At 36.7% G+C, this 20,002-nt stretch overlaps 1 protein-coding gene across 1 annotated transcript in view; it reads right to left on the bottom strand.

The window, feature by feature from the left end:
- LOC306857485 (disintegrin and metalloproteinase domain-containing protein 12-like) overlaps nucleotides 1-18,532 on the bottom strand; it is a gene marked incomplete at its 3' end in the record, with an annotated part of 102,576 nt that extends 84,044 nt beyond the window's left edge. Inside the window, exon 1 of the mRNA XM_079397463.1 lies at nucleotides 18,255-18,532. Within this exon, the coding sequence (XP_079253589.1) occupies nucleotides 18,255-18,357 (103 nt within the window). The 5' untranslated portion in view covers nucleotides 18,358-18,532. The remainder of the gene's footprint in view (nucleotides 1-18,254) is intronic.
- Between the last annotated feature and the right edge of the window lie 1,470 nt (nucleotides 18,533-20,002).

Below are 20,002 nucleotides of genomic sequence, written 5' to 3'. Positions count from 1 at the left end.
AAAAACGTATTTAAAATATACTATATGTTATTTCTACATTAATTTGGAGGTTCAATGTGAAATTAGGGCAATATAAATATGCGATTAATCATGATTAATTAGAGAGAAATTTCCCCCAGAAAGAGATCGGACAGCCACACCCCCTTGGCCCCCTTCAAATTTTCTGTTCGATAATGCGGCCCTCAAATGAAGCTAATCGAATAGCCCTGCTGTACTCCGTTAACATGGGTGCGGGAAAAAAATACGCACCACATTTGCACTGCAAACTGATTTTGTGTAAAACAGGAGTAACACGATGGACTGCTCTGTTTGCAGAAAACATGCAAAGGACAAAAAAAGATAAATCAATAAATCTGTTTGTTGTTTTTTTTGTTGTAAGTAAAGGAAAATAATTAAAAACATTGTAAATATGTTTAGTCATTGTAGCAGTAATAACTGTCTGTTTTTGCAAAAAGAGTTTCATGGCCGGTAAAAAAAAGAAAATATGGACGGTAAATTTTATCAGGTCATCGGCCATTGGCAGGTGTGGCAAAAAGTTTGTTTTAGGCCCATATATATATATATATATATATATATATATATATATATATATATATATATATATATATATATATAAAAAACAGTTTTTATGATGAAAAATACTGGATTTTGTATGCTACATTTTGGTATAATGTTTATGTTATAAAGGAAATATATAAAGCTTAATTTGTTTTATATTAAAAAAAGCTTTTATTATAAAATAATGTTTAAATTGTAATTGTATGGTTATTATATATATATATATATATATATATATATATTTTTTTTTTTTTTTTTTTTTTTTTTTTTTAGGAAATTAATACTTATTTAGCAAGAACAGATTAAATTGATCATAACACATTTAAAGGCCAGCCTAGCCATGCTAGGAGACCAGTTTAAACTTGCTAAGACCATCTTAAAGAAGATTTCCCAGAATGCATTAGTTGCATTAGTCAGCATCCATCAGATCTGGGGTTTTTTGAGAATTCTAGGTCTGAGAACTTCACGACGCCAAGATGCAACAAACAGCTTCGAATCTCCAGTGGGAGTCTGAAGTAAAGTTCACATGCGGCATCTTTGTCTGACATCTGGACCTGAGGGGATGTGAGGGAAAACATCTCCAAAAATTAATCATGCATTTTTGGCCCACAACCACTTCAATATAACAACCACAAACCCCTTCTAAAGCCTCGGCAGTACAGCGCGAGCAAACGCCCCCTACACTCCTCCTGAACACCCAGCGGGCTGTTTTCTGTCTTACACAAGCCCTCGATATGACAGCCTGTGCAATAAGAACCATTTCCTCACAGGCTTTTTTCTTTCTTTGCAAATGGAGCACCAAATCTTTCATCCACCGCTGATAAAAGTCTCATTTCACTCAGAGCTGAGCCTCTCTCTCAACTAAAGTAGATGGATTCGTCTCTTTTGTCTCGCATCCTGCTGAAAAAAATAGGCATATGTTGTGATTTGGATGCTAGTGTGCTAGTTTGACCTAACTAAACCAACCAGACTACCTTACTTGACCAGCTTAACCATCTGTAAGAGCATGACTTTAATGATTCTGAGACCATCATGCTTCAAATAAAGAAGAGAAAATACTTAACATGAATATAAGAGAGATACTATTACATAAATAATAATAATAGAAAAAAATATTCCTATAATAATTATATAAATAAACTAGTGCTGTCAAACGATTAATCGCATCCAAAATAAAAGTTTTTGTTTACATAATATGTGTGTGCCGTGTATATTTATTATGTATTTATAAATAAAAACACATGCATGTATACATTTTAGAAAAATGTTATGTTTATATATTAAATATATAATATCAAATATAAGAATATGAATATATAAATGTATAAACATGTAAATATTTTCAAAATATATACTGTGTGTGTGTGTGTGTGTGTGTGTGTGTGTATTTATATATACCGCATCATAAATATACACAGTACACATACATATATAATGTAAACAAAAGCTTTTATTTTGTATGCGATTATAAGAATTATACAAAACAGACATTATCGTTATTTAAATAACAATAATCTTATTAATAATAATAAAATAAGAGATAATATTATAAAAATATAATATTATACAATTTTTTCTTTAATAATTTAAGTAAACAAACAAATGGAGGTGAAGTATCTTTCATGAAGTTTTATCCATTTTAAAATAATTATTCAAAACCTGGCATTACTGCATTGCTTTTTAATATAGAAATAATTTTTAATATAAATAAATAATAATTCCCAAACAAACAAATAACGTACCTTTCATTTGAGGTTTTATTAATCAAACAGTATTATCCAAAAATGGCATTATCAGATTGCTATATAATATTATAAAATATTTTACAATATAAACGAGATATTAAACAAAAAACAAACAAATAAATAAATAAATGTCCTTATCATTTGTGAAGCATTTTATTCACTGAATTATCCAAAAATATGTATGGGCTTTTTAGATATCAAAATTATTATTTTCATAAAACGTCCATCAAATATAACTATATACATGATATACACTGTTGCTTAGAATTACTCATACCGAGTGAAAACATTTTGATTATACTGTCCACGCTTAGTGATCGACCAATTTGAGAAGCTGTGTTTTGCTTGTTACTGTAGCAGCATGCATAAACTGGCCCAGCGGTGAGCACTAAACTGACACTGACCAGCAGAGATATCTCAGTCTCAGGCCCGAAGCTGGAAGCGGTCCCACTCATAAATGAGCATTTAAGATATTACAAATGCAAACTAGCCAGTACATGATGGCTTTAGCTGGTCTTTCCAGGAAGGCTCAATGCACTGTCCTCTCCTACAGTAAGTTATTTTGCAGCATGAAGCCTAACTACCCAGGTAAGCACTAATGGTTGTCTTTGAAAACACCTGCAGCTCAGTGACAGCATCTCTCTGTGAGAAAGCCACTCAGCGTGTTCACATCCCGCTGCTGTACTGCATTTGATTAAAAATGAAAAACACGGCCGCGGGCGACACGCAGATGACTCTCCACATGAACAAAGAGAAAAATAGAAGAAAGCTCAAACAGGCGCTGTGCAGAAGAAAACATGGGCCGAGTTCCAGATAGAGAACAAGACAAAGATGCAGGAGAGAAAAACACAGTTTGTGCCTCCAGTGGTTTTGGAGAGCGCGCTCAATGAGAGCATGAAGATCCCAGCGCTACACGACAAACTTACATTGAAACAAATGTGCGGCAGAAGAAAACACAGGTTTTGAGGAAAATGCAAAAAGCAGGAGTTTAATCAGAATTCAAGTTCATCAACTGAAACAGATGATGAGGAATACCCAGTGACAGGCCCGTCTCATCTTTACCGGGAGAAAACAGGAAATTCGGGTCTGTGAGTGCAGGCTGACGTCCGGTTTATGCTGAATAATGAAATAATCCACTGATACAGATGAATGTAATCAGTGCTGCTGCTCTCATCATGTTGGGATAAAGGAGGGAAATCTGCAGTGAAAACACACTGGGATTTACTGAAATACCCCCAAGAGCCTCGTGTTCCTTTGAACACTTTGAATGTATATATACACACACATTTTGAAATTATTTACATGTATATATTTATATTAATATAGTTTATATTATATATAAATCTATTTAATATATAAACATAACATATTTTTCTTAAATATATACATGCATGTGTACATAAATATATACAGCACACACACATATATTATGTAAACAATTTTTTTTTATCTTGGATGTGATTAATAGCGATTGATCGTTTGACAGCACTAATATTTACAAAGGTGACATTTCAAATGTCTCCCTATCGATCTACTATGAGTCAATTCTTTGCAGTGAAACAAAACCATACGGCACAATCAACAATGTCTGATTCACCAACAAAAGACTCTTATGAGCCGATTCTTTATACTGAATTAAAAAATACAGAGCAATCAGCACAGTCTGATTCAAAAACAAATGACTCTTATGAACTGATTCTTTAAAGGACTATTTCAAAAATATTAATAAACACTGGTACCAGATGTCTACTGAAATCTTAATAGCATGAAGCAAATACATTATTGAATCTGTCTGTCTATCTATTATGAGCCAATTCCCCGGGCGCCGCAACATTGGCTGCCCACTGCTCCGGGTGTATGTTCGCTACTGTGTGTACACTTGGATGGGTTAAATAAACATATATAGTCTGAATCAAAAACAAATGACTTCAGAAACCAGACAGAATCAATCTAATGAATCACTTCATCACCTCCATCCATCCATCAGGCTTAGAAACGCTCAAACTTGAAAACTTTTACACTTTGCTCCAAACTGCCAAATGCTTTGTGAAGCCAATGGTTCATCATTCATCGTTTGTCTTAATAAGCTTTGCTTGCATTTCTACTTTAAAATGCAATTCTGCATCCTGTTTGCCAGCTCTTTTCAAATTCAGAAACTGAGCTGGAGTTTCAAACCACAGTCTTCAGTATGAGAGAGAGTAAGAGTGATGCTGACTTTGCAGCAGAGCTTTAAACATCATCTCTGAACATCGTTCTTATCTCTTTAACGTTCCACTCCTCATTGGGATTGTGGTGGGAGTGTTTATTTTGGCCAAACTCCAGTTCAAACAGCTCAGCAAGCAAGACGGCATAAACAAACACACAAAGGTCCCGCTGGTGACATCAGGGTCCTGTACAGAAACACTTACAGGTTACTCTTACAACAGCTTACTTCAACTGAGAGAGAATCAGAAGCACAAGAGTTGATTGTAGGCCTCACTTGTGTTATGCAATTCATTTTGAGAGAGAACAATGCCAAAATTATCCACAATTAATGCCTTTTTCACTCAAAAACTGAGGTGCATAAGCTAAGATCAATGAATATGAAACCTGTCCAAACTGAAAGAAAACAAAAAGATCGAATCCAAGATCTTATGATAATATAGCATAATGAGATATTTACAAGCAATTTTTAAAAAGTTGGTTGTTTTTGACCAGGAACACCAAATTAGATGGATTTTAGGACTTTTAAGGCTACATATATACTATTGGTCTTATTGTTCACAACTAGTGCACATCATTTAAAAATGAAAAATGTTCGCCTTCAAAATCGTTCATCAACATAACTTTCAAGTTCCCTCAAGGCTCAATTCTAGTACGTAACATCCACTTTTCACAGTCCCAGCAATCCTGATGAACCAAATCAAGCTCTGTCCTATTTTTTCTTATTGAATATCTTGTTTTGCTCAGAAAAGCATCAGATTGCAGAAGTAAAAAGGCTTGAAAATGTTTCATGCTCATCTTAAAATGCTCTTGATGTAACATTAGAGGTTCTTCAGATCAGCGCATTTGCTTCTGGCATCGTCTGTTAATGCAAAAAAAAAAAAAAAAAAGCTATAAGATCTTTGAAGAACCAGAATATGGATGTTTTATAAAGTATAAGTGTGTCATATGGCATCAAGATAGAAAAAAAATACTTTTTCTGTTCCAACTGAAGCCTTTATCGTGTCAAAACTTTAAAACTCATGCGTGTTCTTCAGAGCTTCTATAAAAGTGCTACACCATGCAAATTACAAAGTGCCAGTCAATCAGAAAGAACAGCACAGAACAGATCAGAGAGAGCTGATGTCCTTCATACACATTCGCTTTGAGCAGGACATCCCAGGGTGGGATGTAGTGAATGAGACGCCCCCTGCTGGCCAGTCAGTGTGACCTCTGTGCCCGCTGATTCTGAGCATTTCTTATCAAGAACCTGTTTTGTGTGTGTGAGAGAGAGTGACTTGTACTAGTCATTCATGTTATACAGTGCATATGCATGTAATTTTAGCATATGCCAGCTGTTTCACATGTGTGCCACATGCTCAGACAAGAGGCAGAGGAAGAGTAGGCCTCCGCAGCCCCATTTAAATTTCACAGCTGTGCGTCCATGTCACCATGACGGATGCACAGCTGAGAGTTTCCATAATAAGATCCTAAATGGTCTTCCTGGGCACTTAAAGAGACAGTTCACCCAAAAATGATCTGTCTTCATTACTCACTGCCATGTGGTTCCAAACCTTGGAAGTTTATTTTTTTCGGCTTAACACAAAATAAAATATTTTGAAGAATGTTGGTAACCAAACAGTTGATGGTAGCCATTGACTTCCGAGTATAAAATATCTTTTTCATATAAATAATGATATAATAATGACAGAATTATCATTTTTAGGTCAACAGTGCCTTTAAAGGCAACATGCAACAGCATTTATTTCTAAAATATGGTGGGAAATAGGATATTTAACAAGCAAATTTAATATGTTAATATGAAAATTAAGCACAAAATCTGAAAGCAGCACACTTACTGAACTACATTAGAGGTTGACTGATACTGATTTTTTTGATGATATCTTAGAGATGACTGGCCAATGGCCGATATAAAGCCAATAATATCACACTAGTTAAAGAAAGTAAAAACACATGTACAAGAAATGCTCAAATTAAATGTATTTTTATTTGACATAATATTTACTAAAATGGCATTAACTGAAATTGTTAAAATAAATAAAGGAATAAAAATTAAACAAACTGGTAAGTCTTGTGCAATCTGAATCATATTTGACCAAATAAAAAATAAGAATTTTTACACAGCACAGAGTGATTATGACATGATTATGACATAGTGGCCAACTGAATTTAGAGTAGCACAGTTTAAAGATCAAGGAAATTTGTCAATTGTGCATTTGCCTTTAGTAACAATAGAGAATCAAATGCTGTAATGCTTTTTTTGTATAACTTTTACTCTACTTGTTTGACAGTCCTGACTAATTATTTACTAGTTAAACGGAGACAGTAAGTTAATGGAGATTGGTGTTCTCTGTGCTGTCAAAATACAAGTCCCGCTTCTGCCAAAAAACAAACAAAACACTTATTGGCTCATGCAGATAATATAAAATGTTAGCCGATATATCGGCCTTGGGAATTCATAATATCGGTCGATCACTAAACTTAATACCTTCAGAAATCTATTGACTGCTGACTATCTACATGCAGAAGAATTTATCAGGGGTTTTGGCAGGAGGTCCGGTGGGCTTGCTGGACATCTGTGAGAGCCAGAGCCACCTGCACTTGGCACACGAATCCAGCAGCATATGCCCATTGAGAGGAGCCAGAACCACGCAGAGAACCTCACGTGACCTTTAGACCAGGCCAGGTCACATGGTCAGCTCTGCTGCTCAAACACATCATGACATCATCTCTACAGAATCAGCACCATCCATTTGTTTTTTTAAAATGCATACAGAACCCATATGCCAGGCACTGATGCTGTTGCTGTTGTCTGCTTTTCAATCGTAAAACTGAGAAAAATCTATTCATTTTTTCACAAGGGATGTTTACTTGCATCACTCCATAGAAAAGCCATCACCGTTTGTGTTCCTGTGTTTCCTTTGAAAGGAGGCTGAGGTGGTACATATCAGATTCATTTTTTAAAACAGATTATATTCTAAAAAATCATTCTAGAATGAGTAATTATTTCCAAATATAGTAGTATGGCATTTTACTGGCCAGAAAGTGGAGATGCCCTTTAAAACAAGCTAAGTATATATAAATATATATTCACAAACAATAATTATATAATCATAAGAAATTGAGACATATTGTAATTTTATAGTTGTGCTATAAAATTATTGTTATTAAATACTTGATTTTTATATTTTATACTACAGCAGTATATTTCTTATTTAGTTTAACATTTTGATTTAACAATAAAATCACAATAAAAAAAGTTAATATTTTCTAGTCATATTTTTTACTTTTTACTTAATAATAAAAAAATGTCCCAAATTGTTCAGCCCTAAAAGGATGATTCACACAAAAAAAGGTTTTTTATGTTCTATGCACATTCACAAAATCACCCTAATCATTCTAGAGGGACTAATACTTTTTAAATTTAAGTAATCTAAGTTATGAAAATTCCTGTATTTTTTTCATATCATAGAAAACCAAAGTACAGCTATGTTTTTCCCCCAAATATCGTGAGGCTCTGAAAAGACTGTAGATTTTACATGCATTGAATATCTGCTGCTTTTAGGAGTGCACTAGCATATTAGCCTAAAACACTTGGAATAAAAGCCAGAAAATGTGATTTCAGGGGGTCTATAGTACATTACTTTGTCCGGCTGTGCAACTGCTCTATTAAAGATGTTGAAGGCCACACATGAAGGATTGGTTACGCACTGGATAAAGCTCACTCTCACAGTCCGTGGTGGATCACATGCTCCACGGTCACACCTATGTACGCCATAAGCTACACTCGTGCATGAAGACCCCCTGAGACCACCTAAACCTCGGCATCACAGGACCCAATGATCCGTGATTCCAGACACATCCTCACGGACGGCTCGAGGAAGCCAGGGGAAATGAGCCATGCCGAAGGCCGAAGGCTCAGCTCAGGTATGTGATGTGGCAGATGATACCAATCCTCCTAAATTCGGCAGACGTCGTATGAGGGTGTTTAATCCCACAGAGGGTCTCGAATATAGGGTGAACACGCACAAACTACATGATTCATCACATCACAGGCCTCCACTCCCCACATCAAGGACACCACAGCTACATCTTGAAACTCAAACCAGAAAAATCTGGAATGAAATGCAATTATTTCCATCCAGTTTGACTGAGTTAGATGCTAAATGTTTAACTAAATGTTTATTTCACCACTGACAGTTGTTGAGTTTAAATCGCTGGGGAGCATATAATGGAGCCAATTGGACACTTTTTGGCTACTAAAGGTCAGTGTGATCTGAAGAGTCTTCACACCTTTAAGGAAATCTTTTAATGGTGTGTTAATGGTGCTGTAAAACAGGGGGTTCAAAGTAGGGTTCAGAGACTCGTGAAAAATTTCAGTGAAAAAAGTAAAACCGAATTTGACACCGTGTATTCCATTCTAGTGAGATCAAATCAAAGGTCAAACCCTGTTTTTATATTTAAAATAATTTGCTTTGATGATTCATGGAATAAAAAAAAATGCATTAAGAATGCAATAAGATCTGTTATGATTTCATGTTACAAGTGAATTTACAAGTGAATTTCTCCACTTACAAGTGAAAAAAAAAAGACTTTTACTTCTCATAAATGTGAATTTATAATGCTTCTTTGAAACACACCACCTTGAACATTTATAATTAAAACCAAGAGCCAGTTCAAAAATATGCATAATTATTTCATGAAAGATCCCACAGAAGCGTCACTGAGGCTCAAACAGACTTTTAGGACAGAGGCAGAAAAAACAAAAGCAAGAAGTCAAATTCTCATCCATTTTCTCCACAATTAAAGTGTTTTTTTTTTTATCAGTAATGTATAAACCTACCATGACATCATTGCTTGTTGATGATATGCTTGTGTAGAAGCTACAAATCAATGTGATTTCATCTTAATTTCTACAAAAACATGCCAAATTCCTCAGCAGAAACTAAGTCCTATAATCCTATGAGCCACAATCTCAAGTTACTTATATACAGGGGCGTCATGCACTCATTATTTTTGAAGGGGCATGAGAGGTGGGGGGGGGTTGCGTTGGGGAGTTGTCATATGACACACAGCAGCCACAATAGCTTATGTTTTATTTATTTTCCCCTTTTTATTCAAAACATTCCCAAACGCAGGAACTATATCATGAAATATCTCGATTATCACCTAGATTATGATGCTATTTATCCATAGTTAAGAGACATGTAGTCTAACTATGCATAAAACTTGTGTGTTTATTAACAGATATGGGTGTCATGCCATAACATTTTTAATATGACTGACTTTATATTTAATTTGAATATTAAAAACATTGTAAGTTAGGCTACTTATAACACTTTCATTATACAGAAAGAGAGCAAAGAACATACATTATCAAAGAATATTTTCACTGACAGTCTAGAGTTCAAGCACTCTCAAAAATTCCCATTAAAATCACTGAAGCTGTTACACTGTGAAATCAATATCTTACTTACATAGTCATACACACATCTGCACTTTGTTGTTTCTGACAAGAGAATTCGCCAGAAAGGTATTCAGTCAGCAAGCGAGTGAAGAAAACACCGGGATTTCAGCGATGACTCATCTGAACGCCTCATTGGTCGTTGCATTCATAAGCTCAACAGCATCGTGTGTGATTGGTTATAATGCAGCGCTGTACAAACGCGTCTATCTGGCTCAGCGCCAGACAGAATTTAGCAGCTGATGATATGATGCTAATCACGCCGGTGTGATTGTATCAAATATAGAAAATATTATTGTTAACAACTGTTTATTGAGTTTTATTTTGTGGAACAGTAGTACAAAACAAAAATCAGCTGTACAAATTTAAAACCAACCCCAACCCATCCCACCGTGAAACTCGATCCCAGACCCAGATGCTGTAGAACCGCCCATAAATAGTTCCATTCTAGCTGATCGAAAGCTTTCATCACATCTAGAGATAATACTGCGCAAGGAGAGGACAAACTATTCTTTGAATTAATAATATGATATAACCTGTGCAAGTTATCCGAAGCTGAGCGAGATTTAATGAATCCTGTTTGGTCATGATGAACTAGCCTATTCATAAATTTCTCTAGGTGACGAGATAGTACTTTAGCATATAATTTAACATCAGTCCCTATCAAAGAAAGTGGCCGGTAACTAGAACAGGAAGTCGGATCTTTGTTTTTTTAACATGAGAGAAATAACAGCTATATTAATAGATGGGTGAAATTAGCCTTGAGTAACTGAAAAATGTATCATATCTAACATAAGGGGGCCTAAATCTAACCAAAAAGTAGTATACAATTCGATTGGAATGTCATCTATGCCTGGGGATTTCCCCTTGTTCATAGATCGAGTTGCTGAGTCCAGCTCCTGAAGAGTGATCGGTTCAGCCAGGTACTGCGAATCTGAATCTGACAGCCTAGGTAGATCAAGGTTGGACAGAAACGATGCAAAAGAATCAGGGTCACCATCAGGGCATGAATTAAATATAAACCTTGAGTGCAAGAAAATTAAGTTTGGATAAAAAACAAATAGTATAAAAGCAAATAGTACAATCCACCAATATGCAAACAGCTTGGTCTTTTTCCCCATTTTGTCTGTGTCTTGTTTCCCATTTTTTTCAAATTCCAAATACTTTTCATTTCAAATTAAAGTATGAGCATTTACACTTATTCATTTAGCAGCTGAAATATGGTGATCCATCTCAGAGCTGGCTTGCTTTAAGTCTTTGAATTCCCTGTGGAGAAAATGAATGAGAAAAGCAGGGCTGTTGAAGCAGTGGGCGGCCGCTGTTGAGCTTTATTGAGAACATAATCTCATCTGCCCTTCATATTGAGAGGGTGAAAGGTTCTGGATGGGGTCAGTTGATTTAAACGTTTGACCGCTCTCTCTCTCTCTCATGTGTGCAGTTGTCTCTGCAGTGTTTAACCGACATGTGTGCAACTGTCTGTCACTGCGCAGAATCGGTCTCTCTCTTCTCCTCTCCGTTTTTCTTTCATTAACCCCCCACGCCCTCAACGCTCTGTTTTTTCCAGGGTGTCTCTTGCTTTCTCTCTCTCAACGGACCAGTGGCGTATGAACAGCTGCCGGTTCGCCTGAAACTCTCTCTGGCCGTCATGCGTTCACCAGCAGATACTCAATCCCATTCAGCTGTTTCCAGGTCTGCATGATCCATTTCTGGTAGAGCGGATGAGTGCTTGCTCTCTCGGACCGTTAATGTACTGTACGCCTGCAACTGTCCTTTCATAATAGAACATGAGGGGACAGAACGAATGCTAAACTCTACATCAAATGATTCAGAAAGCAATGCACGAGAAAGTGGATGGAATGGAAAGTGAATGTAAAGTCTAAGCTTAGATGCACAAAAACATCTGTTCTAAAGGTTTGACATGCCATACACTCTTAAAGGAACAGTTCACCCAAAAACTAAAGATCTAGATGATAATTAGAGATCTGAAGTACCTATAACACATCAAAAAACTTTTAAAATCAACATAAAATAGCAGTTTTACCCATTTTACCTCCATAATGGGACATGTACCATTTAATATTTTGGTTGGAAAAAGTTGCTTATGCTCTCCAAGGCATGCATTTGATGAAAAATACAATAAAATCAATAATATTCTGAAATTGTATTACAACGTAAAATATCTGTTTTCCATTTGAATATTTGTTCAAATGTAATTTAGTCCTGTGATGCAAAGCTGAATTTTCAGCATCATTATCTTTAGTGTCACATGATCCTTCAGAAATCATGCTGATTTGCTGCTCAAGATGCATTTCTGATTGTCAATGTTGAAAACAGTTGTGCTGCTTCATATGTTTGTGGAAACAGTGATTTTCAGGATTCTTTGATGAATTAATTGATATTCAATGAGAAATAAGGGATTTATTTCATAAAGAGAGAATGTTTCACATCAGAATGGAACCAAAGTTTGTTAAAATATTGTCTAAACAGTTATTTATCACCCAAGTGGCCATAACTATCAGTGAATGCAGACAAACTGAAAATTGGCAAACATAATATGACTGATATATAACTGATATGTAGCCACTAGCCTCTATGCTCTCTGCGATGAATAATATGCACTGATGAATCATATACAACAATGTGCATAAAGGAAGCAAATAGAGTCAATTTAGATTTCCTGTTAACTTTAATAATGCAAAATAACAGATGCTTCTGAACGCCATCTCTGCGACCTTCACGCATTTAACAACTGATCGTACCCATAAACCCAACAATCTCTGCAGACGCCTGCTCATAAAACCATGCCATTAAAGATTTCCAGTCATTTTCCGCCTCCAGCGGCCTTTATGCAGGACCACATGCTGGACTCTGAAAACAGGCGCGCGGATGCATTCGGCCCTCATGAGACCGCGGGGAGGCACCTGTTCTGATAAACTCACTCATTAGCCTTTAACGATGGCAGCCAGGTAACCACTTCCTGTAAACGACGAGGCGTGTTTCACAGCAGGGGGGAATTGTGGGAAGATGAGTTGCTGTGTTTCTTTTCCAGAGGAAGCGAGTGCTTGAAAATCTTAAAGGTACAGTTCATGCAAAAAAAGTATTTTCTTTCTTCCGTGTATGTAAAAAAGCATCATAAGCCCGATTCAGACGGTAATTGTTTCTCAGGGGGACGTAAGTGATTTTCACCATATACAGGGGGTAGTTGGTGATTTAATTGCCGTCCGAATCCAGGACGTCTGTGTTTTTCTCTCACCACCCCCGTGAAAATCCCCGGCCAAATTACCTACTGTTTTTTGACAAACACCAAGGTCGTGTGGTAATTTAATTGCCGTCCGAATCCACATCTGAGTTTACGAGAAGAAATCGATTCAAAATTCAGCATTTATACATTTTTTGAACACCGTACGGTAACTGTTGTACTTCCGTGTAATTTGCATACATATTTATTTCTGAAATGCTGGAAAGTATTTAAAAGAACAATACTTCATAACTGCTCCACCACAGCGAGTGAGAGCAGAAAGAGAAGCACGTAAACATTAGAAATGGGTCTTTATTATGGCAGTGGCTCCTCTACTGTGAATAAATCGCCGTCCGACTCCATGAGTTTTATCACTGAGGTGATATGTAAATTAATTTTTACAGACGTCCATATGAGAAACAATTACCGTCCGAATTGGGCTATAGATGTAGTTTATACAACAATATTTCAAGATGTTTGAAGTCATGCGCTATTGGTTTTTACATGCCATGTGACCAATTAAAACATGACACATTTAAAATTGTGATTGAGAATGTGGTTTCAGAGCTACAAGAAAGATTGCCAGTGAATAACGTCTCAAATTTTGGTCTTTTCCTTCTAGATCATTCCACTTCAAAAGACTTAGTGCTTGGAATATTTTCATTAAGAAATTTAAAGATTGCTCAATGTTTTTGAAAGTTATGCTCACCAAGGCTGCATTGATTTGATCAAAAATAAAGTAAAAATGCCAAAAATGTAAAATATTTTTACAACTTAAAATGACTGTTTCCTATTTGAATATATATTAAAATGCAATTTATTTCTGTGATCAAAGCTGAATTTTCAGCATCATTACTCCGGTCTTCAGTGTCACATGATCCTTCAGAAATCATTTGAATATGCTGATTCGTTGCTGAAGAAACATTTATTATTATTATCGATCACTGTTGAAACAGTTGCGCTGTCGAATATGTTTGTGGAAACCATGATTTTCAGCATTCTTTGATGAACAGCATTTATTTGAAATCTATTGTAATATGTCTTTGCTGTTGCTTTTGATCAATTTAATGCATCCTTGCTGAATAAACGTATTCATTTGATTAAAAACAATCATACTGATACCCCACTTTTAAAAGGTAGTGCACAAAATATTGGGCTATTTCTATGATATTTCTATCCCTCATTTCTGAGCTTAACAACCCATTATAAAAAAAATAAAAAGAGCACTCTGTACATTTTGCAGAACATCTGCTTTTGTGTTCCACAGAAGAAAGAAAACCAGGCACATTTGTAATGACACAAGGGTGAGCAAATGATGAGAGTTTTCATCTTCCGCTGAACTCTAACTTCAAACATGCCAACACATTCACAGAAGTGGCAGTGAACTCTGGTTTTCCCACACGCTGCGTCTGGAGGGAGCGGGATCGTTTGTAGCAGACTCAGGGACAGTGTTCACTCACAGTAGTCGACATCCTCTCTCTAACACATGTTGGGGATCGGCATGGCTTTGATCGCGTGTCTCAGTAACCTTGTTGTCACATCAACGGTTTCTGGTTTTACACCCCACTGTGACGGGCTCATCTCTCTTCCTCGTGTCTTCCTCTGTGTTCTTTCTCTTGACTTCCACCTCACATCTTTCCAGACTCATCTTACTGGGTTCCTCTGCCCTTCCTTGTCTATGTCTCCCTTTAATGACTCACAAATGACTACGAGGCTGTTCTGTTTAATGAATCAAACAAAAATACAATCATTCTGGAGATCAAGAATTATAGATCTAAATCGATTGGAGTGGTTCTTGAGAACCAAAAACTTACTTTTAAAACAAACTAAAATCAAATTTGGTGTAAAAACAATAATAGCAACCAATAATAGTTTTGTTTAATATAAAATAACTGTTGAGGAACCAGAATCATTAAAGGAATATTATGCACCTTAAGGCAGATGAGTTGGTTTCTTCATCAGATTTGGAGAAATGTAGAATTCCATCTCTTGCTCACCAATTTGCATCTCTGCAGAAAATGGGTGCCGATAAAACTGATAAAAAGCTGATAAAAATGTCCTAATAATCCACACCACTCCAGTCTTTCAGTCAACATCTTGTGAATTGAAAAGCTGTGTTTGTGTAATAAACAATGCATCGTTAAGAATTACAAACTTTAAGATGTCGATTCTTGCTAAAATATGAGTCCACGATCCTGAAAAAGTCCATCTCCTGTTGTCCACTTGCGTAAAAATCCACCCACATATTTGTTTAGAGCTGTTGTGGCTTGTGAACGGTGTTTGATCTGTGCATATTTCTCTCCTGATTCAGATAAGGTGATTTTTTCATTGGAGGAAGTGTTATTATGGACATGGACTCTAGTCCATGTTTCTTTAAATCCTAGTGAGCTCTGCTGACTCCTCCCCTCTCATCCGTGGAGCGACGAGCAGACAATAGATGTGTGTAGATTCCCTATTCGACCGCTCCAGATACGTTGACGCGTCACGCCATCTCGCATTCACCATAATAATCAATGAATATTCAAAGATATACAAGCATATAACTTGCTGGTGTAGACGCACACAGTCAATGCACTCAAAGATTCACAGACCGTTCCAAAAATGGCGGATGGCTTATGTATCATGGCCCATAGAAACAGTCCATAATGAGGCATCTAGGTATATATATCTATGGAGCATACTAAACTTCAGTCGCAAAACTGGCTAACTAGCACATCATTAGGAAAGGCGATTTGCAAAGATTCATAAAAACCCTTCTACTCACTTCTTCTGTAGATAAAGCTGGATCACGAATGATTCGGGCAAACATAGATCATTTATGTAGATCGGGATCGGCACATTCACTTCAATGCGAAAGTAACGTTGATCCTCTGCCTCTTCAGCGGCTCAGATGTCAGGAGTAAATGAAGACTGCTATATATTACATCCAACAACTAAACACTTCAATCGCTTAATCTGAGACATCTTGTCTTCCCCTGCACCGGAGTCGACACAATGGCGGACAGCTCTCAGTTCACTCAGGGCGGGTCTAAGGTAAGTCTGACTTGTCAATGAACTATCATGGGAGCGGGCCTGTACAGAACTACGTCATTCAGACAGGGCTCTCAGAACAGCCTGATTTGAGAAAGGGGATTTTTAAAAAAACACTGGGTGGATATTTATCATTATAGAATGGGTGTGTACACACACTTCCAACACACATTTATGTTCAAACAACTTGAAAAGTGAATGTTGCATCCGATGAACCCTTTAAAGTTAAAACACTTTACTGATGGATTTGTTACGAATCTTACAAACACACAGCTTTTCACTTCACAAGAGGTTAACTGAAGGACTGGAGTGGTGTGGATTATTGTGATGTTCTTAATAAGCTGTTTGGACTCTCATTCTGATGGCACCCATTCACTGGAGAGGATCCATTGGTGAGCAAGTGATGTAATGCTATATTTCTCCAGTGTTAACAAATTATACTGTAAACTATGATGGTTATATGAAGCTCTACATCTCCTCCTCCCTCCAGCACACCTGTTTTGTATAAGCGCTCTGATTTAATGAGAGTATCTGTGGCTGATCAAGCACCATGTCACTGTAATGCTGTGTCATTTATCAAATCTTCCACAGTTGCATGCAGCGCGTTTGTTTCATTAGCACTCACATCATATAATCACCGTGACTGCGTCCACCAAACCCGCACGGAGTCGCATTTCATATCACTTACCGGGTCCATGATGAATGAGCTTTTAACTATTAATGATCGTCGACATGCAATTAACTCGGCAGAGCACACAATAACAATCATCACTCGCACACAAATACATTTAGCATCAGGAGGCGAAGACAGACTGATTATTTTCTGTTAATTAAGAGCACTTCACCAATGATGATGTGTTCAGAGAGAGAGAACGAAAGAAAGAAAGGTAAAGCCTCAGTTGTTCAGGTTTAGTCTCCTTAGACTAATCAACCCAAACTCTACATGGATGAATACCACAAAACAAACCCAGATCATATCTTATCCCCAAAGTTTGAGAAAAAACAATATTTGCACAATTAATTTTGCATTATGGCATCAATGTTTAATAACAATTAAGCATATTTATCCCAACAATTCTCATTACTGTAATGCATCTGGGCATTTTGAGATTTTTTAATGCATATTTTTAAAAGCATTATTTTCATGGTTATTATCATTAGATAATCATTACTGTAATTTTATATAATATTACACAAAGTATGCTGTAATGATTTTTATAAAACAAATATCTTAAAAGTAAAAAAAATAGAATAGTAACACAATGTTTTCATTCTCTTCAATTAAAAAAAAATGCATATACTATTATTACATCATTGTAATGAGAATGTAGGAGGAAAATGTACATAAAAGTAAATAAATCTTGGTCCTAAAATAACCTTAATTTTCTTGGGTTTCAAAATCAATTTATCAATCAAATCATATTTTTCCAAAACAGCTTCATTTTCCTGCAGTAATCAGTCACTCAATCAAGCAATCAAATTGTCATTGGTCAAATAAATAAATAAGAAATCATTATAATCAAATCACATTGATCATCTCATCACCAAATAGTGTATTGACAAACCACAAGTTATGACACTAAAAACCACCAGCAAATCACATCAACAGATGTTCTGTTAATGCCTCTATCAATAAAGCACAAACATCTCCCAAAGAAGCTGTTCTGAGCATGTTCTTCATACAAACCGTCCGACATGCATTAGTTGTGCTGCTCTGAGAATAAGAGACTCAAACTGTTCCTAAAACACAAACTGTAATTTTGTATGCCAAGTAACCTAAATGCAAGCTACTTCATCTAAATGACCTGTCAAAATCAAAAGATTTGTGATTTGTGTTCAAGGCTAATTTAAGGGTCATATTAGGTAATGCCCGTTTTAACTAAACAACTGTGCAGTTTGACTTTTGCGCGCCCGTGATGCCCCAAAATGCTGTTGACATACTAGTTTTTGAGCCGCAGCCACACAGTCATGTGAAAGTTGTAAGTGCACAAAGCAGTTGTAGTAAATTTGCTCTTACCGGCTGTAAACATGCTCCCGGCGCAGCAGACGGTCAGCACGAACACAACATGCGCGCAGACCGCGGGCAGGAGCGCACGCCTCGGGCTGTACCGGGTGGACATGGTGCCTCGCCAGAGATCCACACCGACGATCCACGCGGATCACGGCTGCGCGACCATAATATAGAGCAGGACAGAAGGGCAGCAGCTGAGGACTTCCGACACTTCCTGAAATGTGAGAGACTCTCAGAGCGCGCCACACATCAGCTTTCCATGAGCGCACGAGCCATATGAACTCAAGAGCGCGTGTGTTTGTGTGCGCGCGAGCGCGCTGCTGTATTGACGCCTCTGATTTTGGATGAGACCAGACACAGCGGTAACAGTTTACAACAACTTTCATTAACAAATAGTATGTGACCCTGGACTACAAAACATAAGCAGCGTATTTGTAGCAATAGCCAAATATACATATATAGGTCAAAATTATGGATTTTTCTTTTATGCCAAAAATCATCAGGATATTAAGTAAAGACCATCTTCTATGAAGATATTTTGTAAATGCCCAACCGTAAACATATAAAAACGTAATTTTTGATTAGTAATCCTAGTAATATATATATTTTTTTCCTATCATAACAACTCTCAGAAGATTTTAGTAATGGATATGACAATGTTGATGCATTTGGTCTTGGCGGAATAGATACACTGCTGCTGCTGAATTGCTGCTGCTGTTGGTTATTGCAGTATTTGTTATTTGTTATATGCTATTTGATCAGCAGCAGTACCTATGTCTTAAATACCCACAGGAATGTATCGCTGTATGCATTGGCAGTAGCAAGTTCCTGGAATGCATACAGCAATACATTCATGTCGGTATTTAAGACATACTGCTTCTGAACAAATAGCATATAAAATAAACTGTAGCAGATCTACACAGGTGGAGCTGGGGAAGGTGAAGGGTTTCAGAGGAACTCTGAGAGTGCGTGCAAAATACTCAGGTGAATGCTAACCAGCCATTTAAATGTAAAGCAATTGGCTGCATATGCAACATGAACCAATCAGCTTGTGTCCATTTATATAACTCCCCTCCCCCAATAGCTGTGGTTACTTGTTTTAAGTCTTTTGGTTGACCTCGTGACCTCTCAAGATATGGGTAAAGAAGTAAATCAATAATGCAAATGGCCTACTCCGTTTATACCACAGTTAGCATTGAGTCGTTCATGTCCAGTGCATGCAGGTGCAATACTACTGCACTGAGATTTACTGCAGCACAAGAGCAATAATGCAGGTGTGAAATCACCTCACATCCATGATGAACCTGTGCATTATTTAAAAGCTGAAACAAATAAAGAACACGAAAGGAAGCTCAGACTTCACAAGCAGGAGTGAACGGAGGACAATAACAGCATCAACAGCGTTTGGTTCTTAGCCACATGAGTGAAACCTCATTTCGAAAGAGCAAAATACTGTGATTTCATCATTTTGTTCTTGCATTGCCCCGATTTCAAAAGAGTAGACAGGAATGGATCCAACTTCAAGAGACAGCAGAAATCCATTTGAAACACGTCTTCATCTCAAAGACTGTCCCGTAGCTGGAGAAAAGAAACAGACTTTAACATCGAACCTCCATTTAGACAGCGATTGGCTTTAAAGAATGATTTGATTAAGTATTTATGCATGAATGAGTGTCAGAGTGAAAGAATAAGTCAGAAAAATTATATTACTTAATGTATGTCACTGTCCAACAGGATTATTTTCATGAATTGTT

Source organism: Barbus barbus, assembly GCF_936440315.1.
Source record: "Barbus barbus genome assembly, chromosome: 38".
In the NCBI taxonomy this organism is placed as follows: Eukaryota; Metazoa; Chordata; class Actinopteri; order Cypriniformes; family Cyprinidae; genus Barbus; species Barbus barbus.
The sequence above is the reverse complement of the archived record's forward strand: the minus strand, read 5'-3'. Positions and strand labels throughout refer to the sequence as shown.